General features: G+C 44.9%; 1 protein-coding gene across 8 annotated transcripts in view; it reads right to left on the bottom strand.

Annotated features, from left to right (window-relative positions):
• The window catches only part of GABRG3 (gamma-aminobutyric acid type A receptor subunit gamma3), a 578,435-nt gene that overhangs the window by 505,989 nt on the left and 46,461 nt on the right, over positions 1-25,985 (bottom strand). For 7 of the 8 annotated variants that reach the window (XM_053304388.1, XM_053304387.1, XM_053304386.1 and 4 more), the window contains exon 3: positions 24,406-24,473. The exons of the other annotated variant lie outside the window; for it this stretch is intronic. In XM_053304388.1, the coding sequence (XP_053160363.1) occupies positions 24,406-24,473 (68 nt within the window). The remainder of the gene's footprint in view (positions 1-24,405; positions 24,474-25,985) is intronic. 8 annotated transcript variants of the gene reach the window in all.

A 25,985-nucleotide genomic window follows, 5' to 3' on the forward strand; every position in this document is an offset into this window, starting at 1 on the left:
AGTTTGACACAAATTATTTAGTAATTAAAAACATAACAGTTTCTTTTTTATTCAGATGTTATCATCATTAATACTCAATATCTGTATATTTTTAAGGGCCATGGTGGTAAAATAAGACTTAGTTATTAAGTCTTAGTTAGCCCCCTAACGAGTGCATATGCCAGTCACCCTGCTAATCTTGCTTCACAACTGGTAGGCCAATAAATGTTCTGTGACTGTAAGGACTCAAGCCTCAGATGACACTACAAAGGTTCCTGCCCTAGCTATGGCTTTGGAATCTTCAGTTCTGCTGTTGCTAGGCAGACTCTAGCATCTATTAGCAAACTATCAAAGCTGACAGCTTTTAGGACAGACTGTCCCTTGACAACTCCTGAAGAGCTTCTGTCTTGCTTTCTGGTCCTTATCCTTATTTTCTTGCCAGCTCCCTAGCCACAAGTCCCTGCTGCTTCTGACAGGCAGCACTGAACTCCCAGGAAACCCCTTTGAGGAACACTGTAGCTTCCTCTTTTGTTTCCTGTCTAGTAGTTTAGCTCTTTCTGCTTCTATCTGGCCTCTTCATATCAGTCGTCTGAAGATAACCTTCCTCCTCTGGCAGTTAAGAGAGTTGTAGCCCATCCAACTCTTATCAACTGACTCTCAGAACCTTGGCTGGACTCTTGATTAATCCAGAAAGAATATCTCCCACTCCACTTGATCAGCCAGTTTTGCACAATTTAAATGCCTCTTGCAGAAGTGAAGAATAAGCCTGTCTCCTGTTCAAACCCAGCATAAACCAACCCTAACATCACACCTTTCTAGTATAGGCTACATTCACACATCAGATACACTGCAAGACCATAACAGTTCATCCTGTGGCCAAACTTTAACTTACTTTACGAAGTAAAACAAATGATGAACTTTTAAAAGGACCACAAGAAAAGTAACTTCTTCTTCTCCTCGGGGCCAAGTCCTGTTTTCTGCTGCTGTCATTACTGAAACAGAAGCAATGACCCCAACTACCAAGAACACAGGTTTCACATATAGGATTGCTGGCTCCAGACAACGAGCCCTTCCTCACAGTCAGTGAGAAAGGGCTCCAGTCTGCAGGGAAGGAAGCCTTAAAATGCTTACCTCCCTGGCAGACAATTTAGGACTCCTTCCTCAGTGGGCGGATCGCCCGCCCAGACAATTGCTGGCTACTGCTGGCCACGTGGAGGCTCGGGGGCTGGGATGCATCTTCCCAGCCCCTGGAACTCCTATAATTCATTGCACAAGAGCACAGTGCATGATAGGGATCCTCCCAGAACTGGCCAGGAGGCTACTCATGTGTAGGTGCTGCACGGAGCCATGCAGCACCGACACACAGACACTAAACCCAGTTTAAATGCACCCCCATGTCCCAAACCCAGGCTAAGCGGCAGGCTTCCTAAGCAGGTTTGCCGTCACGCCACTGGGAGTTGGATGGCTCCCAGTGGTTCATACATGCTGGGAAAACTGGGCTGGGCTTCTTTCACCCGGTTTTGCCTGCACATGGGAACAGCCCCATTGAGGAAGTTCTTGTGCTGTTAGTTGTTTCTTCTGGCTTCGGCATTTGTTCACTTTTCAGGTGAATCTCCCAAAGCAGCTGACATAACAACATTAAAACAATAAGCATCAATAAGAATCCATACAACAAACAATAAGAAGCTCTTTCCATGCGGTTCTCTTAAATCAGGCCATCTAATAGGCTGCATTTGTCTCTCCTGCCCTCAGAACAAGATGGTCGCAGTAGCTCTGGGGTGGCAGTGGAGGGAAGAGGGAAGAGGGGCCACCTAAACTTGAACTCCAGGGTCTAGGAAAGAAAATTCAGTCAGGAGTTGCTGGCACCTCCTCTTTAGCTCTTTAAATGACAGTAACCCTCCCAGGGTCTGGACAACCAATCAAGCTGGCACGTTGAGAAATCTATGGCCAAATGTGTTGGAGTGCATTTACTCTAACTGAAAATTTACTCTAACAGATGAAATGAGGGTTGGAGCCTTAATCTTGGCTATTAGCAATGCACTTTTAAAGCTCTTGTTCTATACATGAGACTCTGCAATTTGCCCTCCCAGAAGAGCTTCGCCACGCTACCTCCCTTAGAGGTGGTTAAAAAAAAAGAACTTAAAACTCATTTATTCAGAGAGCCTTTTAAATGTCTTTTATTGCAGGCCGATGGGCTTTTAATTGGCTCTGTTTTCGTCAATTTACTCATTTTATACTGTCTAGTGTAAGTGTTTTATCTGTTTTGTTTTTAACTTTATGCTGTTTTGATTGTTTTATCTGTTGTATTGTTATGAGCTGCCCTGAGCAGCATTGCACTGGGAGAATGGGATATCAATATGTTAAATAAACAAACAAACAATCTAACTCTGTGATTCAGTATATATGGACATAGTATGGAGCAGATTAATACATACTGACAAAGAGCCACAAGTTCAAGTACCTGCATCTCGTCACGGATATACACTCAACCACTTATTAGGACACGGCATGTCAAGCACCAGCGAGCCTCATTCATTCCAGAGGGTTTCTGCTAGGAAGAATACCTGTTGGCCAATGAACTGGCAGGAGCCACCAGTTAATCTGGCTTTACTACCTTATCAATCATCATAATTCACTTCAGGGTATTAAACCATTTGCTACTCTGCTATAGATTTTTTTAAAAATGCATTAAAATTTCACAGGTATGACTCTCCCAAAAGTTTTCCCCCTGCAGATTTAATGCTAATAACAGTTGGCCAATGCTCATATGTTTTTGTTTAGCACTGGTATTTTTGTAAGCAGCAGCATGATTATATCACATATGTCTCATCAGCGATATGCTTGCCACTGTATGTTCATTGTCCACTCAATTTAAAACTGATTTTAAAATGGCATGAGCATTTTATGGTTATGAAAAGACAATCACTGAGAATTAAGACAGAGGTCTATAGTGATATCACTGGCTCTTTGGGGGTATGTGATCATTAATAAAAACTACATTAGATCCCAGCAATATAGCTATCATAGCTATTTCATGTCTAGTGTTATAATTTAGTCACTATCAATAGGTGCTTCTGGGACATTCATCAAGCTAGAATACAGAGATGATTAAGGTTTACAAAATCAGGGGAAATATTTGAAAGCCAACCGAGATTGTAAACAGCTTGATGACCTATGCACCCTTTCTTATGACCCACTTCTGCCCCCCCCACAAAGGGCATACCATTTGGCAAAGGCCAGCAAGCTCTGAGGGGACCCTCAGCAAAGAGGGCCCCTCCTAAGTAGATGAGCCCTTACTTATCTTGGTATTAAAGTTGTTAGATTTACCACTGCAATAGGTGGCAGCCATAGTAATAGTAAAGTTACTGAGTCATGCCCTCCTTCCGTTCCTCTCTCTCCTCTCCCACCCTATGGAGATCGTGCTGTGTAGATACTCAGGAAGAGCATCTGCTTTGCATGCAGAAGGTCCCAGGTTTAATTCCAGACAACTCCAGAGCATTTTTCACACAAGGCTTTTAAGTCGCATCTCCTCCAGAATGGGGTGTGTTTGTGTGTGCGTTCACATATCGGCTAGATTTACCCCAAAGTCCCTGCAAACTATTGGGGAGCACTTCACACATGATTCAGGTTTTTCATTGCATGTTAGAGGATAGCCCAATTTATACCCAGGGTTAAAAAAAAAATCCACTTCTTGCATTGTTTTTTTTTTGCTGGGTGGGGGTGGGGGGACTTTGAACTTGCAGTAAAGCCTTACAGTCAAGCCTGCTGTGTGAAAAACATCCAGTTGGGCAGGGAAAGACTCCTGCCTGAAACCTTGGAGAGTTGTTCAGTGTAGAGACAATACTACACTGTATTGATGGACCAACAGTTGGACTAGTTTCAAGGCAGCTTCCTATGTACCCTCCAACAGCAGAGCACAAAAGAGTTGTGCCTCATCAGTTGCCACACTCTCTCCTCTAGGCACCCTTCTCATTCATAAATGGAGAAGATGGGAAAAGACAGCAACAGAGCAGTGGCTTGTGGTTACCTCAGGAATCGGTAATGGGCCCTCTGATAGCCCTGAGTCCCGCAACAAGGGTGTCAAGCCCTGATACTAGCCCAGCCATTTGGGTATTGTTTTTCCTGCAGAAATAAAAATCACTACTAGCATCTTTCTTACAATGATTCCATTAAGGATATACTGTAGTTTGCTTTCCTTGAAAGACCATGACAAAAGTAAGAGGGAGAAATGCCAGAGGTGGTACTCCATGGTTTTTGAGTGGGCTTCTGGTGCAACCTACCAGGCATATATTGTGGCTAGCTATTTGCTTGCAAACTGGCACTACTCTGGCAATCCCAGGGGGAATTAACAAAAAAGGGGTGGGGTGGGGGCTTAATCAAGCTCAAATGGGCTGCCATGCTGGCTGGTGGGTCACAAATTACTCTGATCTAATTTAGAGTCAAAATTGACCACCATTCTGCACATCCATTCCAGAACTAGATTGCCAGTTTCTCCACAGTAAGAAAAGCCTTTATATAAACAGGTTGTTATATATAGTACAAACAATAATTGGGAAACAAAGAAGAGTAGCAATTTCATAAGAAACTAGTTTTGTCCAAGAGCGTTACTCTGATGATGTTTCTGCAGCTGCAGATGCTTCTGTGATATATTTTGGTGTTATGTAAATAAGTCAAAAAAGAAAGGGAGAAAGAAAGAGAATGCAGATTCTATTTCTTTACAACAGCAGGATAATCTATAAGAGGAAAGCATTCATTTTCAGACACCGATTTCACAAAGTACCTAGTGTGTCTGGCAGAGACGAAAAATGAGTATGCGTGGACACTGAAATTGAAGTTGAAAGAAGCTGATCAGAATATTGCTAAGTGTAAAGGACTGGCTTCATTCTGCAACACTGAGCTGTGAACAAAAGAGCCTGGTGGAAATAGAGCATGCATTAAAATATATGTGGGAGTCAAATCAAAAATTGGTAGAAAAGAAGAAGGCAATAAAGGAGCACAAAAGAGAAGACACATGAATAATATTTAATCATTGCATAAGAATGAGTGAATCAGCAGTTACCCACCAGACGAGCCATAAATGATTGTATATAGCAATAAGGCTCTTTAGGTTTCATATAAGCCTTTGTTAGATGTTAGATGCATGTAGAATGAATATGCATGGGGAGGGGGTTGCATCTTGGTTGTGGGCTATGCCCTCCTATTTTATGTATTTATTTCATTCATCTATCATGAAACTTAAAGCACCATGCTAGAGGTTTCTAGATAGTCACCCATCCAATGGGTAGTTTGCCTATTGATAAAGCAGGCCCTGCATATCATAAGCACAGGAAGACATTCCTGGAGAAACTACAGGCATGATGTTGTTTTGAGACCCCATGCCAACAGTGCTGGGATTGCAGAGATGGTAACCGAGACTGAGGACATGCACCAAGGCACAGGGACATAGTAAGCTTGGAGTGGGCCCAGAGACAACACACACATACCCCTATGTGCCACAATAGAACATCATCCTAAATTATTTTTTTAAAAGGTTTTGTAAATTGTGGACGATGCAAGTCATTTAATGGTACTAGAGAAAGACATGCTGTTCTGGTAGCTCCAGGTCTTAACACTCACATCAATTTTGGAGGATGATTACAACTGAAGGAAGCCCGGGCGGGTGCACGGCTGGGGGAGTCAGTCATGTGACTTGCCTCTGCCCCCCCCCCCAAGGCAGTGGGCCCCAGACAGCTGTCTCCCCTTGCCCTATTATAGTTACACCCCTGCCAAGGCAGTCAACTTCACTCTCATCCAAAATCAAGAAGCAGAATGAACCTTTATTTTTCCTCATACTATATCTTTGAAAGTATCTGTTCAGTGCAAACCATAATAGGATGGTGTGTTGTCGTTGTTTTTGCCCCCATGCTGACATACTCCTTGACAACATTCATGTTTGCTTCTGCAGACAAGCACTAAACATGCAGGGGCATGGCCCATAAAGGGCGTCAGTGCAGGGCTAGCCAGTATGCTCCCAACAGCCTCAAGCTTTCTCAGTAGAGAAGCTGCTGCCTAAGGCAGAGGTTTCCAATCTCAATTCACCAGATATTGATTACTACAACTCCCATCACCCCCAGTCACAATAGTTGGCTATCAAGGCTAGCAATGATGAAAGCTGCAGTGCAAGAATATCTGGGGACTCAAGATTGGGGACACACATATACACACACTCATGCACACATGGGCAAGCAGATAAGCAAGGCAAATCAACAAACTGGTGCCACCAACCCCTACCGCCACCAGGACTCAGAGAACACAATGAAAGTGAATATGGTGTGATTGTTAGAGTACCAGACTAAGAGGTCATTCACACAATCTAAGAGCCTCTTCTCACGATTCGTGAGAAGGGCTCCAGAGTGGACTGCAGGGAAAGTGGGTTAAACCTACCTTTCACTCAGCTGATCAAGGCACCGTTGCTGGGTGCGCTCCCCACACACCCAGACAATTCCCCCCATGCTGAGGCAGCAGGGAGGGTCAGGGGCTGGAATATGCCATCCCAGCCTGCAGAAGTACCGTGATGCACTGCACAAGTGTGTGGTGCATTATGGGTACCCCCCTCCCCTTCCTAGGCACCCTGCAGTCTAGCAATCACGGCTGCAAGCAGCCGCAGCTGCCAAACAATCAGAAAAATGAGGTTAAGGGAGCACTTTCAAGGGTGGCTATTCAGGCGGATTTGCTGCTATGTTGCCACCAGGATCGGCCTGATTCTAGTGGTTCACATGTGCCTGCAAAACTGGGCTGGGCTTCTTTGGCCAGGTTTTGCATGTGCGTGTGAATAGCCTCAAAAATTGTGTTCTACATGGGTTTGGGAGCTGTGTGTGCTCCCAATTTTCGGTTTTGTGGCAGCAAAGTAGGAGGAAAACCTGGGAAGTTTTTCCCCCTTACCTTCCTTCTACACAATCACTTCTACCCAGGTTTTCCTCCTACCTTGCTTCCACACAACTGAAAATTGGGAGCACACACAGCCCCCAAACCCGGGTATAATACAGTTTTTGGTTGTGTGAATGACATCTAAGGCTGGGGATACCTGAGTTCAAATCCCTCCTCAGTCATGAAGCTTACTGGATGACTTTCGGCCAGTCATCATCACTGAGCCTGCAACCACTTCACAGGATTGTTGTGAAGGAATAATGGGGAGGCAGTGAGAGAACCACATATGTCACCCTGAACTCTGAAAGAAGGGTGATAAACATAAGCATGTCCAAACAATAGCATGGGCAAGCAAGAGGCAACAGAAAGAAAATAATGTTTTCTTCCTCATGAGGAGACTGCTTTATTTTTTGGATGTTAAAATAATTAAGACTGCAGTGCTATACACACTTACTTGGGAGCAAGCTCCATTGAACACATTTGGATTTACTTCAGATTGAACATGCACAGGATTGCACTCACTGTTAAGTCTTGGCATGCCAGAAGTTCATTTCCATTTCATAGTGTAACCAAGGGGTTAACATAAGCAACATCTGAATATGTGCTGATAGAGCAGGACTGCCAGAGTTTATTGCAGCTTATTTCAGCCCCACAGACCAGGGAGGTGCAATTAATTTAATTTTAACAAGAGACACAGGAAGAATTCCTGTGCATTGGAATCAAAGCTCATTACAGATACAGGAAATATGAACACCACAGATTCATGTTAGGAGTTAGCCAACAATGTGTTCTGGCAGCATCACTAGTTATTAAATATGTTATTAAAACATTTTCTTTCTAAACTCTAATTTAAAGGTGATGTGCCAAAAGATATGTTCTGTATTAATACAGAAGAACATGCATTTCTCCTGTTCAGAGGGGACCTGGAAATGTGGGGAAAAGAAGCATGGGTTGTTTACACTTTCTCTCTTGCAGATTCTTTTGAACACTGTGAAAGGATTCATATGTCTCCATTAATATCTAGAAAGCTGCCCAGAATCTCATGCTTCCAGATCTTCTTGTTTAAGTGGCTTGAAATGTGTTTATCTCCTATGTATTAGTTTGCAATGGCTACCTGAAAAATAAGATACAGCCACTGATTAAATGGATGTGTGATGTCGGGTTTTGAAAAGAGGTTCTGAAAAATCAAATGATGGCGGGGAGCTTTTAGAACAAAACTGAAATGATATTTTAAGGAGGCAAAATGAGATTAGGAGGACCCCTGCTAGCAGAGAAACCCTATTTCCATTATTGGTGAAGACAAAAAAGAAAAAATGCTTTCAGTAATGGAAAAGGTTGAATAAATTCCCATGATAGGAATGAATCACAATTCAACAATTCAAAATAAAAAAGAGTCCCTAATGGTATTTTGTCAAGAAATGGCAAGTAGTAGTGTTCTATTTTCCCCTTCTTACAAAGAACAAAGCTAAAAAGGACATTATGTAGAAATGGAAAGTTCAAATTTGGCTCTCTACAGTAAATGACATGCAGCAGAACTCAGACAGCTAACATTTCTTTTGACACAAATGCAATTTGTTTTTTCATCGCAGATGTCAGAATGTTTAGAAAATCTACATTTCAAACAGCTCCTGCTTTCAAAGGGTCACTTTTCACTTTGTAGCACACTACCTTTTTAACATTTCTGGAAAATCTTTCAACTCTGTCAGTTGATATATGAGACAATTGCTTAGCATTACTAATTTTACCTAATCCCTTGCACTCTCCGCTAATACCAAAGTCTGGTTCACTTGCTCCTAGTGGGCAGGGCATGTGATATGACTAGGGATCTGCATGAAATGATGTTCATGCACTGGTTTGGCGCTGCGGTGAGGGGACGGGAGCAGTAAGCTGGGTCTTTTAAAAAGAGGAGAGCAGGTCCCTACCTGCAACAGCACTGGTACAAAGAACCCACGTGTGGCACCGGCATGCACATGGTATCCATTTGTGTGGCCAGCATGGTGTTGACCACAGTGTGATCAGCATGTGCATGCCAGCATTGTGGATGGGTTCTTGGGGCCAGCACCATCGCAGCAGGAAGCTGCATGTGGTGGCGGAGAGTAGGTAAGGACCTGCTCTCCTCTTTTTTAAAGATCCCATTCACCACTCCCCTCCCCGGGCACCAAACCTGTTTGGACATTGTCCAAACCAGTTCGCCACCAAACCAGTGCACAAACCTCAGTTCATGCAGATCCCCAGAGATGGCCTCCTCAAGCCTAGACCTGGTCCACAGAGGAACCAGTGTATGACCTCTTTATCACAAGCCAAGTGAAATCCTAACCCCAAATTACAGAGTAGAGTTGGAAGGAACCAAACCACCATCCAGCTCAGCCTCCAGCCTCAATTCACTTTGTCTTCACATGCTATTCATTGCTCATGTGAAACTGTGAGCTTCTCCCCTACTGTAGTCTGCTGCAGTCCACACAAAATCCATTCATCTTTAGCAAAATACATTCTGGACTGAAAATAAAAGCAGCTAATCAGTTATGGGTTCAGTGGTCTTGTCAGTCCTACAGAGTGTTAAAATGCAAGGAATTTTAAAGCATGGGATTCTGGACTACCTTGAGCAAGAGGGAAAGTGAAGTATAAATATTTCCAATGATAAACAAAGTAGCCCAAACTTCATTTGGATGTCATGAAACATAATTCTCAAATATAGTTCCTGGCCCATCAGTTCCAGGAGAGGGTCCTCTGCTTCTTTTAGAAATGGAAAGGGCATGGGTACCTTTCTGGAACTCTTTTCCTTGGAGAGCCCTCTTTACAGGTTAAGTGAGCTTAGCACACTTTTTCCTATTGTGACTCCCCTTTACACATACACAAGGGGCCTTGCTGAGTCAGCAGGAGTCATCATCTCCATGGTAACATCTCTTTAGTCTCCTTCATGGGACAATGTGGTATTCTTCCTTAAGCAAATCACATATCCAGTATAGAACATGACCCTATGCAAGGAGCCATGTGTTCTACTTCCTGGCCAATAAATCTTCAATAGTCCAATTCTGAAACTTCCCTGGTAGCCCAATAAACAAAAGGGTAGTGGATTCCTTCAGCAGGCGAAAGCCCTATTCTGATATGTTGTATATGCACAGTCCTAATCAGAAGTTCCTGAGGGGTTTATAGAAGGTAAAGCAGACGGCTCATAATGCTTATAAAAACCACATTCTTGGATATGAAATAGTTATGAGACCTATTCAGACATTACAATGTCTGAGAATGCACATATTTTTGTGTGAATCAGGGGCATTGCTAGGTACTCAAAAGATCTGGGGTGTAGGCCCACAGCTACCTCTTGATAAACTCAATCATATCCCCCAGAATAATATGACTCCTCCCCAAAGGAAAACTGGAGGAGAGAAGTGGTGTATTGGGGACAAAAGCATGTTGTTTCACCAGGAGAGCACCTTTTAGGGAGCAGACAGAGATGAGAAGCAATCATTCCTGTTGGAGCAGCTACAGCAGAGGTGACCACTGCCCACTCCCATTCAAGAAGGAATTGGCTTATGAGATTCAGGGCGCTGAGTCATATACTGAGGACCCAAGCCCCCTAATGATGCCCCCGCTGTGCATGTCTGTACACACATTCATTTTAAAAGTGAACCTGAGTACAACCCCCCTCATATGTAGAGTACAGATAGGAAGTGCATTACTGTGCATATATTGAACATAATGTGTGAATACAGTTCTGCAGTTGTACATGCATTGGACAATGCTACCTGACTGGACCCGGACGGAGTCGTGTGCCCTAGGATGGCTTGGGGCCGCAGGGGTGAGCATGAAGGCCGTAGCCCCCCTATCCTATTCAGCCGCGGTGGCGGGGGGCGGCGGATAGCCAGAGAGCAGAGCGACGCTGAGGCCTGCCGTCTGGCCAGGCGTCGCTTCCCAAGTGCGAGGCGCGCCTGCGACGCTGACCCCATGAGGGTCGAATCACCACTAAAGGAAGGGTGAGGTTGTATGATAATCATTGCACCTCTCTGGGCTCTCCCTATCCCTAGTCTTTTCATGGATTCAAAAACCTTTTTCTCTAAGCCTTCTTTTCTCTAGCCAGCCTGGAAGTCATTTAATTTGGATCCTAGGCTAAATTGCCTCCTTAAAGTATCTGGTTAATCTTTTTAATGTATTTTTAGTAGTAATATTGCTTTAATCAACTCTCTTATTCTGCTGTACCCCTGAACCCTAAATAAAACCTTACTTTATTTTGAACTTCAGCCTCTCTGTCAGTTCACTCCTAAGGACCAGAACTTTGCACAAAAATAATTCTGATGAGAGACTGCTCCATCCCAGCTCGCTAATTCCCCACGCAAAGCCCAAACTCATTTAGGGCTGTTCACCAATCACCCTGGAGCAGTTCCATTAAAAGTACTCAAAGCTTGCCCAGCTGCATGCTGTTTTAAAGATGACTAATTATCTGGATCAATCCATTTTCAGACCTGGTTCTGGCACAGAATCTGCCTTGCTTTCCCTGACAAGGGAAGACTCCTAATCCTTCTGGACCTCTCAGTGACTTGGTACCATCAATTATAGTATTCTTCTGGAGAGGTTCTGTGGGCTGGAGAGGCTTTGTGGGTTGGCAGGCCAGCTGCCTCATTTGGGAGGAAGGTGGGGTAGGGAAGGGACGCTTTTGCCACCTTTTCTCCCACTCTGTCCCTTCCTCCTGCAGTGAGTCAGTGGCAGTGAGTGCTTGAGTGCTTATAGTTCAGCTGCAGTGCTCCTCTTGCCAGTGCATCCACCCCAGTGAGCCCCTGCCCCAGAGCAGCCACGGCCCATTCTCAGTTTGGGTGGCAGAAGAGTTCTCTCTGCCGTCCCGCTCCACCGCCAATCAGCGACAGCTTTAAAAGTTTTTAAAGGAAGTGGTTTTCTTAAAGGTCAAAAAGCAGGAGAAATTGTGTCCCATATGGGACAGGCATTTCCCCACAGGATGTAGGGACATACCACACAGTGCAGGACAGCTGGAAACTCCAGTTTGAGCCTCTGCACACACTTTTGACTTTAGGGATGAAAATTATCCATTTTGGTTGCCAGGAGGGTGGTTGGAAAAGTTCCTGGCCACCGCCTGCCAAGTATCCACTGCTGCAGCGGCCACCTCTACTGCCCCCACCCCCGGCAGAACTTCATTTAAAAGGTGTAGGGGGGGGAGCATTTCACCTCCCCCCCCCGCTTTAAAGTTTTAGAAGGAAAGCCTTTTTAGGCTAGGAGATTTCTAGCTAGAGTCCCTTTTACAAGTAACGCCCCCCCCCGCCCACAAGCCAGACCATGAGCCAGCATGGCCAGCTCATGAGCCGTACCAGAACTGACCAAGCTCGATCGAGCCCAAGCCAGACAAGGTGGGTCGAATCCAGTCCAGATTTGAGCCGAACCATGCTAACATCCAGCTCACACATCCCTATCCAAACATTTGAGCTGTCAATGAGAACAGAAATCTTGGCAGACAAAGACAGAATGTGTCATTCTAGATGATGAAAAATCTTAATAAACAACCAATACAAAAAAGCAGCAGAAGAAGAATGTGCAGAAAGTACTGGAGCAACTGACAGCAACATGTTTTGTCAAAGTGAAATATTTGATTCATTTTTCTTCAGGTAAAACAAAGAATGCTGAACAACAGAACCATCTGTTTCAGACTTAGAACTGACAAATAGCTAATTATCATCTTCTCCCATAACTACAAATCAACGGGGGTGGCTTGGGCAAGCTGTGTATGTAGCATGGACCCTTCTGATTCATATTGCTTTATGTGTGTATTAAGCATTTATCCTTTTTGAAAGAGGCAGAAAACTGATGTGTGTTGATCATGCAGAAATTAAGAACTGCATCTCTCTCTATACAGTATATCCTTTGTGCAACCAGTACCGGGGAGGGATCAGGATGCAGCGAAAGCATGCAACTGCAGCTGTGGATGTAGTAGGTGGAATGCAATTTTATTCTGGCAATGCTGGCATAAGATTTAGAGAAACTGAATCTCAAATTGGATGCCAGGTGCAAAGATCACAAAAAACAAGGTCAGGTGTGAAGATGAGGCATTATGTTTGACTCCACTATCTTCTTTATTACTGGAATTGAGTCTGTCACCAAATCATGTTGCTTCTCCCTTTTTCCTTGCCAGAATATGGTCCTTCCTCACTGCCCCCTCAGCCAAAACGCTAATTCACAACCTGGTAATCTTTTACCTTGACTACTGCAACCAGGGGTGTAGCCACCATTTTGCGAAAGAGTTCAAAGAACCCAGGCCGCCAATGGTAGGAGCTGCTAAAAAGCCCCCGGGGATGTGTGGTTTGGGCTCTGGAAGAGCCCTGAATGAACGCCCCCCACCCCTGCCTGGGCTAACGGGAGTCCCGAGCGCTTGCCAATCTTTTTCAGGCAGCATTTGCTGCCTGAAAGCGTCTATTCCCCTGTCTCTCCTTCAGAGAGGGAGAGAAAGCCCGCACTTGCTTCAGAATTGTTTATATTACATATCCCTGCAGAAAAGGGTCAGATTCATTTGAGAGAGCACTGACTTTGCTTTTCAGAATAATTTCTTCCGTTTATATTATATATATAGGGGTGTGCATGGACTGTAGTTTGTGTACCAGTCTGAATTTGGACCAGTCCAATTGGCCCAGTTCAGCCAAACTTCGAACCTATCCAGTGGTTCAAGGCAGTGCCAGGGGGGTTTAACAGTAAACATGGAGGGGCCTTTAACAGTAAACATGGAGGGGCTTACCAGCCGGACCATCACTCCAAGCAGCTTCTTGCTGCTCCCCGCGACAGCCCGCACTTGGCACCAGTGCGTCTCCATCTCTCACCTGGCCTCCGCACATGCACAGTGGTAATTTGCATTGTCAGCAACACCATGCTGACCATGCAAATGCATGGAGGCCAGGTGAGTGACAGAGCCACGCTGTCTGTCTGGGGGAGCACTGCTGCAGCACAAAGCTGCTTGGAGCTGCAGTCCAGACGGTAAGGCCCTCTATATTTACTATTAAAGGTGCCACTCATTGCCACAGCCCCCCTCCTTGGGCACTGCCTCAAACTGCTGTGCCACTGACCAGTCTGAATTTGGACTGGTACATGCATTTGGAGCTGCACATGGTCCATGCAGACCATTAATTATATATCCCTGCAGAAAAGGGCAGATTCATTTGAGAGAACACTGACTTTGCTTTTCAGAATAAATTCTTCCGTTTATATTGTATATCCCTGCAGAAAGGAAGATATTCCATTTAGGAGCCATATCTACCTTGCTTGTTCACAAGTCCTTCAGTTTAGTTTTCTAATATCCATGCAGAAAGAAAGATACTATGTTCAAGAGCAATATCCACCAGTTTGTTCATAACTCCTTCAGTTTAAATTTTACCACATCCCTGCAATAGGGGAGGTATTTTATTGAGGAGCTTTATCCACATTGCTTGGAAAAACACTCTTTCAGTTTATTTTGATGACCCTCCAAACACCAGTATGCCTAAAGAGAAATCAAAGCAAAAACATTGTGGAACCATATTCAATTCATCATATTCTTCAGATGGCAGGGAATTCAAAAAGCAATATAGGAAAGGGGACACCCACAAGCCCGTGGGGTACTTGGTTTTGTTGTTTTTGAGGTGTTCTGAGTAGATTCTCTGGTAGCAAGTGAGAGTGGATTCATGGTTTGTCATTGAAAATGAATCCACTCTCATTTGCTACCAGAGAATCTACACTCAGAATACCTCAGAAACAACAAAACCCAGTACTCCATGGGCTTGTGGGTATGGGGGTGGTTTGCACCCTATGTGCACTATATCACCACTTGCTCTGGGTCACCCCAGTGCCCCCCAAGTGGAGTTATGGGGCTTCTGAAATCCCCATTATTCCCTATGGGGGGAAAGCTTAGACACACAAACTTCACAAATTCTTTAAAAAATCATCCCTTTGCCCAATTCCTTTGAAATCTGGATGGCAGCAGGTATCCATTGGGGCACTACTGCCTGGCCGACTCTTCTGCCCCCCAAACCCCCTTTCTGCCCTGAATCTGCCCCAAAGACATGCCAAATTCATAAATTCTTTAAAAACCAGCCCTTTGCAAAATTTCTTTGAGATCTTGGTGGTAGCTTCCTTGCACCCATTGGGCACTACCACCCACCACAACCCACCCTGGGCAACCCTGGTACCACCCCGCCAGGGAGTTATAATGAAGGCTGCTGAAATCCCCATTATTCTCTATGGGGAAAAGCTTAAAGACACATAAACTTAAAAAATCATTTAAAAATCATCCCTTTGCCCAATTCCTTTGAAATGTGGGTGGTAGCTTCCTTGCACCCATTGGGCATTACCACCCACCACACCCCACTCTGTGCCACTCTGGTTCCCCCCACATGCAACTATAAGGTTGCTGGGATCCCCATTATTCCTTATGGGAAAAATCTTAAAGATGCGTAAACTTCAAAAATTCTTTTAAAATCACCCCTTTGCCCAATTTCTTTGAAACTTAAGTGGTAGCTCCCACCCATTGGGCACTACCACCAACCCCACTCTTTTGGCCCTGGGACCCTTTTTAATCTGAATCTATTTGGATTTGGAAAATTCGGGTACAAATCGAATCGAGGTGATGGGGGGGGGTCAGATTTGAACCCAAAACAAATCAGGCATGTTTTGATTTGGGTGCTAATTGAAATGAAAAAATTGATTTGTGCACATCCCTAGCAAATATATTCAAGAGTCCAATCTGCAAACTGTACATTCTGTTTCTGCATGCCATTACACCTCACTTTGAGAACTTCAGTGCATTGCTTCAATGTAAGGAACCAATGAGCCACACATATCCTGCCATGATGAAACTATATGTAGGCCTTTTAGGATATTTCAATAAACCAGTGGTCATAACTGAGCACAAAGATTATGTATTGTTTCTTGATATCACCACAAAAGACTTTCAGAGGTCAGTTTATAGGTTTTGCTGCATCATAGCTGATCAAAAAGAAGGATCGTGATGGATCACCTGAAACTGCCAGGTTCTGTGCTAAGGCTACGAGATTTTAGCAGAACATGCTGCTGTATAACATTCCCATTCAATGACCCAGTACTGCAGGCAGCAATTGTGTTTGATCCTATAGGGAGAGAAAATCTGAGCTCCTCACTGACAGAGATTCTTCCTGAAGAATTCCCTAATGTATTGCCACAGAGCAGACAAAATGCTGTTTGTATGGAGTTCATGCAGTACCAGTGTTTCACAAAGATACCTGCCATGGCTCCAGAGGAAGTCAGAATGGATCAGTTTTGCCATCATTTATCTAAAGTACAAGATCCAGCTACTGTTCAACCATGGTTTCAAGTCCTCTTTCAATTTGCCCAGTATCTGTTACTCATTCCACACAATAATCTAGGAACACAGAAAGCTAGCATATACCGAGTCCGACCATTGGCCCCTCTAGTTCAGTATTGTCCACACAGCCTGGCAGCGGCTTCTCCAAGGTTACAGGCAAGAGTTTCTCTCAGCCCTATCTTGGAGATGCCAATGAGGGAACTTGGAACCTTCTTCATGCAAGCATGCTGGTGCTCTTCCCAGACTGGCCCCATCTCCTGAGGTGAATATCTTACAGTACTCACACGTAGTCTCCCATTCAAATGCAATCCAGGGTGGACCATGCTTAGCACAGGGGACAATTCATGCTTGCTACTACAAGACCAGCTTTTCTTTCTGTGAAGGCATTTTTAGCATGCTTAAGAAGAATACAACTGAGGTTTGAAGTGCCTTAAGAAAGCCAGCAGGAGGGCATGCTTCAACCGCAGCGTATGCAGAATACACCAGTATCAGAAACGGTCTCTGTGCAGTGATGACATCTGGGTACTTAAGAGAGTGTCTTCTTCACTACAAGCCCCACCGCCCATTGAGGTCATCTGAGGAGGTCCATCTTCAGTTACCACCAACTCGTTTGGTGGCTACACAGAGACGGGCCTTCTTGGTCGCTGCCCTGAGATTGTGGAATGCGCTCCCTGCTGAGATACGATCCTCCCCATCTCTGGCAATTTTCAAAAAACACATCTTTTCACCCAAGCTTTCTCAGCTTCCTAATTTTTTAAGGTTTTAATCTCTGCTTTATTTTTAAATTGTTAAATTGTTTTAAGTTTTTGTATATGTTTTTTAGGGGTGTGCACGGAACCGCGGAGCTGCGGTCCGGCACTTGGGTGGGGGGTTCCAATAGGGAATGGGGGAGTGTTACTCACCCCCTCAAGAATGGCACCGTATTTTATAGAGTAAGCGGGCGGCATACCTCCCTGCCGCCCGCTTCATTCCCCCTCCTCTCGGCGCGGCTGCAGTCAGTCATTGCAAATAATCTTCCTCCTCCGTTTTGAACACGCAATCGAGCAGCAGGGTATCACCCAGTCCCTGCCGCCTGGCTCTTCAATTCTCCCGGCTCGGCTGGCGGCCGCCCCCCGCAGCCCGAAGACCCCTGCCGCCCCTTCCCTTCCCATACTCAACGGGTCGGCAGGAGAACTCCCCTGCCGACCCGTCCCCTTCGCCCGCTGAGCTGCAAATGGCTTCTAGGAAGCCTTAAAGGCTTCCTAGAAGCCATTTGCAGCTCAGCGGGCGAAGCGAGCGGATGGCAGGGAGTTCTCCTGCCGCCCGCTCTCCACTCTCTGCTCTAAAGTGGAGAGCGGGCGGCAGGAGAACTCCCTGCCGTCCACTCGCTTTGCCCGCTGAGCTGCAAATGGCTTCTAGGAAGCCTTTTGCGCGCCTGCGCAAAAGGCTTCCTAGAAGCCATTTGCAGCTCAGCAGGCGAAGGGGACGGGTCGGCAGGGGAGTTCTCCTGCCGACCCGTTGAGTATGTGAAGGGAAGGGGCGGCAGGGGTCTTCGGGCTGCGGGGGGCGGCCACCAGCCGAGCCGGGAGAATTGAAGAGCCGGGCGACAGGGACTGGGTGATACCCTGCCGCCTGATTGCGTGTTCAAAACGGAGGAGGAAGATTATTTGCAATGACTGACTGCAGCTGCGCCGAGAGGAGGGGGAATGAAGCGGGCGGCAGGGAGGTATGCCGCCCGCTTACTCTATAAAATACGGCACCATTCTTAAGGGGGTGAGTAACACCCCCCCGTACTCCTTTAGAACCCCCCACCCGAACCCAAACCACCCGTGTCCGGACCGGTCTGGAGGCCTTTAGAATGGCCTCTGAACCGGTCCGTGCACATCCCTAATGTTTTTAACTTGTTTTATGCTATTGTTAACTACCCAGAGATGAAAGTTTGGGGCGGTGTACAAATCTGATATAAATAAATAAACAAACAAACAAACAAACGGACAAAATCATATTTTCAAGAACTGCAACTGTACTGAATGGTTGCCAACCACTTACCTAATCCAGAAAGCAAAATCTGCTAGACATAAAAACTTGCAGGCAAGGAAAGAAGCTCTTTCTTAAGTTGGACTGGTCAGTGACAAGCTCTGCTTAAGTCCCAATTAGCGGTCACTCATTATTTGGATTTTTTTTTTTTTGGACTTATAAGATGACTATTAGTACAGTTACAAACACTGCTTCAGTCCCATTCTTTAGATGTCTTGTTTTGTTGGACCTGTATGAAGACTACTCCTTTAAAGCTAGAATAGGATTTCATGGTTTGGAAGGGAGCACAAAGATCATCAAGTTCAATCCCCTAGCCAGTAAAGGAATCTAAAAGCCTACAGCATCTGGTATTCTCAGATGGTTTCCCATCCAAGTAATAGTCAGGCCTGACCCTCCTTAGCTTCTTAGATCAGATGGTTGATTTGGCTTGTTGCCATCTACTAGCTTTGCACAGAATACCTGCCTGGTGGATGGGGGGAGGGATAAAAAATTGTACTCTATCGTTCCTATTTTTCATTTTGAAATGACAGGTATGCCATTCTCATATCAATATACAGTACAAGACACTAGTATTTAGCTTATGTAAAATTTAGTTAATTGATTTGTCTCTCACCCTTTCAGAAAGGAGCTCAGGGAGCACACATGATGTTTATTACATGTTATCCTCTGAGTTTTTCTGTAAGGCATGTGGTGGTTAAGAGACAGTGACGTGTCCAAGATCATTCAGTTAATTCATAATTGTATGGAATTTTGAATCCAGGTCTTCTAGCCTGAATGCTCTGTGGGCCAGTTCAGATGATATGTCTGCCAGCCTTAAACACATGAAGGAGGAGCACTGGCATGACCAACTCTGCCCCCTTACTGAGTGCACTGGATTCCCTCACCCAGTGCACCCCTACATGTGCAGATTAAACACTGCATTAATGGAGAATGTAATGCAAGCGTTTCAGGGTAGCTCAGTTGAACTATCTCCTGTACTGTTGGGTAGAATGCAGGAAAGATGGGCCCACACTCTCCCCTCACACATTTAGGACAGGCCAAGAGATACATCAGTCAAACCAGTCCATTGCCACACAATCTGTAATATTTCAGTACAGCAGGCATTATAACCAATGTTGGATAGATAAAATGTTAATAACCCAGGTAGACTTCATGAAGCAAACCTCTTCCACAGTGGCATAGGGAGCACATGGGTGGCCCATGTTCTCACAGGCAGACCTCCCATAGTGGTGGCACAGTCCCTACCCCAGCAGCAATGTTGGAGGAGGTGTAGAGGCATGCTCATATTGCGCATACTCCAGCTGGCTCTGACTCTGAGGCAGCAGGGAATGAAGAGTGCATGCACACCCTCATTCCCACCCACCTCAGGGCCAGAACCCCAAGTGGCTGGGAAGCAGCAGCGGGCTGGAGGAGCACCATGGGCCACTGGGGATGAGCACTGCATCACAGGGAGGAGTGCAGCAGCAGGAGTGGCTGGCAAGATGGCCAGTGGAGGAGGGAAGGTGAGAAGCCAGTGAGGCAGCCCCTGAGATAAATGAGGTGGCTCTGGAGGCAGGACGGTGCATGTTCTTTGGACACATCCACCCAATTGTATCCCCACCCTTGATCTTCCAGAAAGACATTAATCCTATCCAACCAAAGCAGAGCATCCTTCCAGTGGCTGTTGCTGGTGTCTACCTTATGTTTCTTTTTAGAATGTGAGCCATTTGGGGACAGACTGTCATTCCCTCACTCATGGATAGCGAAGAGGAGTTGGAGGCTGGCAACCCTCCAGCAGCGGGAGAAGCTGAGCAGGAGAGCTCAGGTGTTGGGCCGCAGGATGTAGCTGAGACGGGCCACAGTGAAGGTTCAGGACAAGAAGGCCAGTCGGGAGCAGGGGAGATGGGGGGGGGGAGCCAAACTCTGAGCCAGAGGACGATCAACCATTAACCCTACAAAAGCGAGACGTACAAAATGCCGACAGCAGGTGCAGACACTCAGAAGGAGTCAGCGCCTCCTTAACAGGCAAGATAAACACTGAATCTCTAACAGCTGTCCGGAGGAGGAGAACAATTAGTCAAGGACTATAAATCAGCTGGCAGGCAAGGAACAAGTTACTGGAAGCAACGCGTCGTTTGTGCTTGCTGAATCTCCAGTCTTTGGTTACGTGGAACCCCCCAGCTTCATGATCAGATTCCGATTTCCTGGAGACTCATCAACAGCCTTTACATCTCCTTCTGTGTCACCTTGGACTCTGGGCTCAGAACGTTTGGAATCTGGCGAGCGGCCTGGGTCTTGGGGGGACGGTGTGGGCTGGGTACTCAGCAGTGATTAGTTATCTTGTGCTTCTTTGCAGACGTGGAGCTACTGGCATCTCCGATAGAGAGACCTTGGATCAGCCAGTGGACAAACAAGCTCGTGACAGGGACCATCTTATTTACTTTATTTTTCTATTTAAACCACTTTGAGATCCTCTGTTGAAAAGCAGTATATAAACAGTAGGAGTAGTAGAATGACATACTCTGCATTCCCTGCTTAGCTACACAGAGAACTTGAAAGGTGTCACAATGTGACTGACCTCTAGGGGCATGGTTCTATAGAGTTTTGTTATTGTTAGTTTTGGCCTGTTGGACATCCTTAGTTTGTTCAGAAGAGTACTACCACACCACCTTGACTCCGCCTTTTTAGCCTACTTTCCAGTAGGCTTATGAGATCACCCGGCATTCTGTGTGTGTGTGTGTCTGTCCATGTGCCCCCACTATCAACTTCGCAACGCCTGAACCAATATGAACCAAACCAAGTACAGTTGTAGGGACACATAGGGGCACTCAATGGCATAGTTTGTGATGTTGTCATCTACCCCGATCCAAGATGGCAGGTGCGTAAACCTTTGAGGCACAAGTGGGCTAACTTGTGAATCACTTAAGCAATTTGAACCAAATTTGCTACAGCTGTAGGGACACATAGGAATGCCCCAATGGTGTAGTTTGTGATGATGTCATCCACACCAATCCAAGATGGTGGATGTGTGAACTTTTGAGGTACAAGTGCACTAACTTGAGGACTGTCTAACTTATTTGAACCAAATTTGGCACAATTGTAGTGAGTGACACACAAGGAACCTCAATGGTGTAGTTTGTAATGATGTCATCCACCCTGATCCAAGATGGCGGATACATGAACATTTGAGGTGCAAGAGGTCTAAGTTGTGGACCTTTATTTGAACAGAAACAGCTCCAAATACCAGGTGGTGGTGGAGGAGGAGAGGGATAGAAAAGAAATTGGTACAATCTCCAATAAAGATTAAAATAGTTCAAAAGCCAAGCCAATAGGGTTGCCAGGTCCAGATGGTGAAAAAAATTCAATATTCATCACCAAAAAAAGTGGAAACAGAGGATGCTTTTCACCAAAAAGTCTCCACTTTTCATAACATTTGCTTATTTTTTTTGGTATTATATATTCATATTTTGATAAAAACTGGATAATATGAGAATAAATACAGCTCACCACTGTGAAGCTGATGACCAGGTGAGCTGTATGTCTGCTGTCTAGCTGAAGAGTTCTCAAGGCCCCAGTTTCTTAACCAAAAATTCACTTCCTGGTTAGGTTTAATACCCACACAGTCCTCTGTCCTCCTCCCCACTCGGTCACCCAGCCTGCTCTCCCCAGGCAGGCCAGGAACTTCACCTCTCAGCTCAAGCCAGGGCAGCCCGCTAGCTACCGAGCCAGCCTCTTTGCATGCTTGTAAAGAGTGCATGCATGGTCTCCCACTCACTTGCTGTTCTCTGCAACTAAAAACATTTATAGACCGCTTTTCAACATAAGGTTTCACAGTGGTTTTCAAAGAAAAATACATAATAAGATGCATCCCTGTCCCCAAAGGGCTCACAATCTAAAAAGAAACTCAAGGTAACACCAGCATCAGCCACTGAAGGAATGCTGTGCTGGGGTTGGATAGGGCCAGTTGCTCTCCCCATGATAAATAGAAGAGATTCGCCACTTTACAAGATGCATTTTTACTCAGTTAGCAGGGGTAGCTGCTAATGGAGTGAAGACAGCTAACTCCTAACTTCTCACTGCCGCCGCCACCATACCACATGAAGAAAGTAAGGTGTACCTGCTGGGCCCACCTATCCATGCTCCTGCATCACATGATTCTGCAACCTGCCACTGAAGCAGAACCTCCACTCTAGCTTCCCCATTGGATGGATGGTCAGTAGGAAAGGGAAGGAGACAGGGGAAGAAAAGTTGCTCATGAGAGAAAAGTGTTCTGAAAGAACAAAATGTTCCAGCTGCTCCCCAGAACTTCAGACAACACAACACATGCAAAAAAAAGTTTTTTGGACCCCAAAATAGTTGCATGTCCTCTATAAAAGTCCCTAGTTAGCAACCCTACCCCTGAGATACAGTTAAACCTTAATTATTTCATTGTACCATCATTACATCTCAATATTAGCAAAATAAGAGAACAAAAAGTAGCATCTGAAAAACTTAGTTGCAAAAATCTTTTATGGTAAGAATCACAGTAACCTAGCTAGAAGTTGAATTAAATTAGCTCTCTCAAGCAGATTCATTCACATTAATTTACTGTGCATTCTTCTACAACTAAAGTCCCCATGTACACACCCCAAACAATTAAACATGTTTAATTGTACCTGTAAGATCCACAGATAATTCAGATAGATTTTCATTGTTCTGTAGTAAAACTTTGGCAAGCTACTGGGACACTGCCAGGCTCACTCGTGTAAACAAATGATCTTACAAGCATGAGTGTATTTTACCTTCTTGACAAGAGCTATGAAGTTAAAATTTATGTACTTGATTTATTTGTGAATATCGGTGCCAGTTTTCTTTTCGCAAAGAGGCCCTCAAGGAGAGGTAATGCAAACATTATATTTATCACAGATATATGAGCAGACGTGGTAACTGAAGTGGGTTGTTGCCATGTGTGTTCTTCATCCTTAAAGATACATCATAACTGAGGTTCTACGAGTGTCGTCGTCCCCCCACCCCCACCGCCTCTGCTTTGAAGATATCCTGTGATGCACGGTGTGCTGCTTAGGGGAAGTTCTCTTCCTTAGTCTCTGCTTTTCCCCCAAAATGGCATTGTTGTACACACTGCTCAGATATGAGACACTGGTACTTTGAGACTACAGAGTGCTTAAATCCTAGACAGCCTCCACAAAATCAGCCACTCTGGTAGCTAAATAAAGCAGCATTTCACATGATGATGCAAATGATCACACCACCACAAGAGAACCCTAGAACTCCAGATCAAGACGAATTTTGTGATATGGACACCTGTGGTGGAAAGCAGAAGACTCAACATACCTCCTGCACATGGTATCATCACTTATAAACAAACACAACCATTTCTTGAAAAGACCAAACGCTGTGAGCTAGGTTTAACATCTGCATGAGCTCAGAGACTCATATCAGTGTATTGCATTTTAAAATTAAAACAAATCTGCAACACAGTGAAAATCAAAATGATGAAACAGCATTAAAACCCTAACTAAATGCCTTGCAAAGTTTCAGAATTAAAGAGATTGCTTAGCTAGCCTCCTCCAAGGCTCAGCAGAATGAGAAGATCTTGACCAAACTCCGAAGACCAAGAGGGATTCAAGCTTGAAAACACTCAAAGGGAATCTGTAGCAAAGATGCCACCACAAAAGGCCATTCGGGCATTATAACCTCAGCCAGGCTTCAGTATACTCTGGTACTCTAAACAGGACTTCATCAATACCGAAGCATTTAGGAAGGTTTCTGTAGGAGGAAAGCAAGTGTTTTAATAAATAGCCAGGATCCCCAAACCTGGACACTGCCTAGTGGTCACAGCTATATTTATGAATGCAGATGTACTGAATAAATACAGCTTTTCAATGATAAAACACGTGGAAGCATTTACAATTTAGTGTATTTTACCATATTTTTCTGCAGTTGGTATTGTTTCACTATGGCATTGCTTCAGTTCTGTACTTCTAAACATAAACTGAATATTCATATTTTGCAAGAAATGTATGACAGGCACATCACAGCATGATACTGCTAAACATTATTCCCCCCCCCCCAGGTAAGGAACAAATAATTGTCAGGAAATAAGAACAATTTCAGAAAATAGAACAGCATTCAGCAACTACCCCTCTTCTCATGTTTAAGAGATCAGGTACTGATGCTAAGAGCACCCACGCCAATAAAATCATTGACTGTAAGACACTTACCATATTTATCGATGACACGGGGCCAATGCTATTAACATAAATGTCAACGTCAATGACAGTTGGCTTCACTGTGAAAGAAGAACAAGAGGCAGTATTTAATATTGCCCTGGAGATCACACAGGGCATCATGTTAAACATTTTTGTAATTGCAACATTCCAGTCTTAAATCTCTTTGAAACAACAGCACAGCATAAATCCCCACTTGCCCCCACTAAAAACCCTTTAAAAACCCTCATTCTTTTAAGTTCCCGAAATAGTTTGTGCCATGTATACACTGCCTCATTTGAGTCTGTATTTCTTCTTGCCCCTGGGCTTGGTTGATCATGGGAAACATCTGTGAAAAATGACCACTGGTAAATGTGTTGGTCAAACACATGCATAATGCTGAAGCTACCAACCTGATGCAAAGGTTTGGGCTCACCAAGCCAAACACAGTTCTCTAGCCCTCTATGGCACCAAGTATGGCAGCCTGACAAAGCAGGGGTGCAGATCCTCCCCCAAGCATTTGAGGAGTTCCCCCCTCATTTTATTACATTCCTCCAAAACATATTTTCTTCTCCATAAAAGCATCTCTCCTCTCTAAATTTGCTCTTCAAGCGCTCTCTCGCTCTTCACCCCATGACAGGCAGCTCAATAAACCTCCTGTCATTGCTGACTGCCTGGCTCTACAAACAACAGCTGGTAACCACAAAATATAGAGGACGGAAACTTAAAGATCACTATTTAAATGGTATTATAATATAATGTACTGCCACACAGATGGGAAACAGCCCGCGATGGGGAGAACCTCCCTAATCAGGCTTTTAAAAAACCCAAAATATTTTCCCAGACTGGAAAACATCTCATTTTATCCTGACTTCATTTCCAACCTCAATTTGGACCCCATCATGCCCCCAGTGTTATTGGGTATGCCACAGGGTCTTATCCATCCCATAACTGCACCCCCATGAGCCTACAAACTCCCTCCCTCCTTTGTAACCTTCTTCAGCAGCAGGAGAAGAGAAGAAGGAATGTCTCTCCCTCCTTACCTCTCTGGCTTTTGCCACTCTGCCATAGCAGTATAATGGATGCCAGAAACACCAGGAAATGGTTCCCCAGAATCCCCACTGAAACAGGAAGGAAGGTAGGCAAGTTGTATCTGAACTTTCCTAAACCGCCTTGGGCTGCCTTATGAAAAGCAGTAAAAAAAATTGGATAAATTCTGTAAGTGAAGGGGCTGGGAGGGAGGCATGTGAATGGCACAGATCTGGGACACTTAAGGTGTTTTCCAGCTTGGATTAAAATCCAAACTGGAGAAGATTTTTTTGCCCAGAATGTTAGTCCTGTATATAGTCAATGCTGCCAATTATAGAGGTCTTTCACACAATCAAAAACTGTGTTCCACCCAGGTTTGGGAGCTGTGTGCCCCCCCCGCCCCAATTTCCACTTGTGTGGAAGCAAGATAGGAAGAAAACTTGGGTAGCTTTCCCCCCTACCTTGCTTCCACACAATTCCTTCTGCCCAGGTTTTCCTCCTACCTTGCTTCCACACAGCCAAGAATCAGGAGCACACACAAGCTCCTAAACCCGGGAAAAACACAG

This window comes from Hemicordylus capensis, chromosome 3, assembly GCF_027244095.1.
Source record: "Hemicordylus capensis ecotype Gifberg chromosome 3, rHemCap1.1.pri, whole genome shotgun sequence".
NCBI lineage: Eukaryota > Metazoa > Chordata > Lepidosauria > Squamata > Cordylidae > Hemicordylus > Hemicordylus capensis.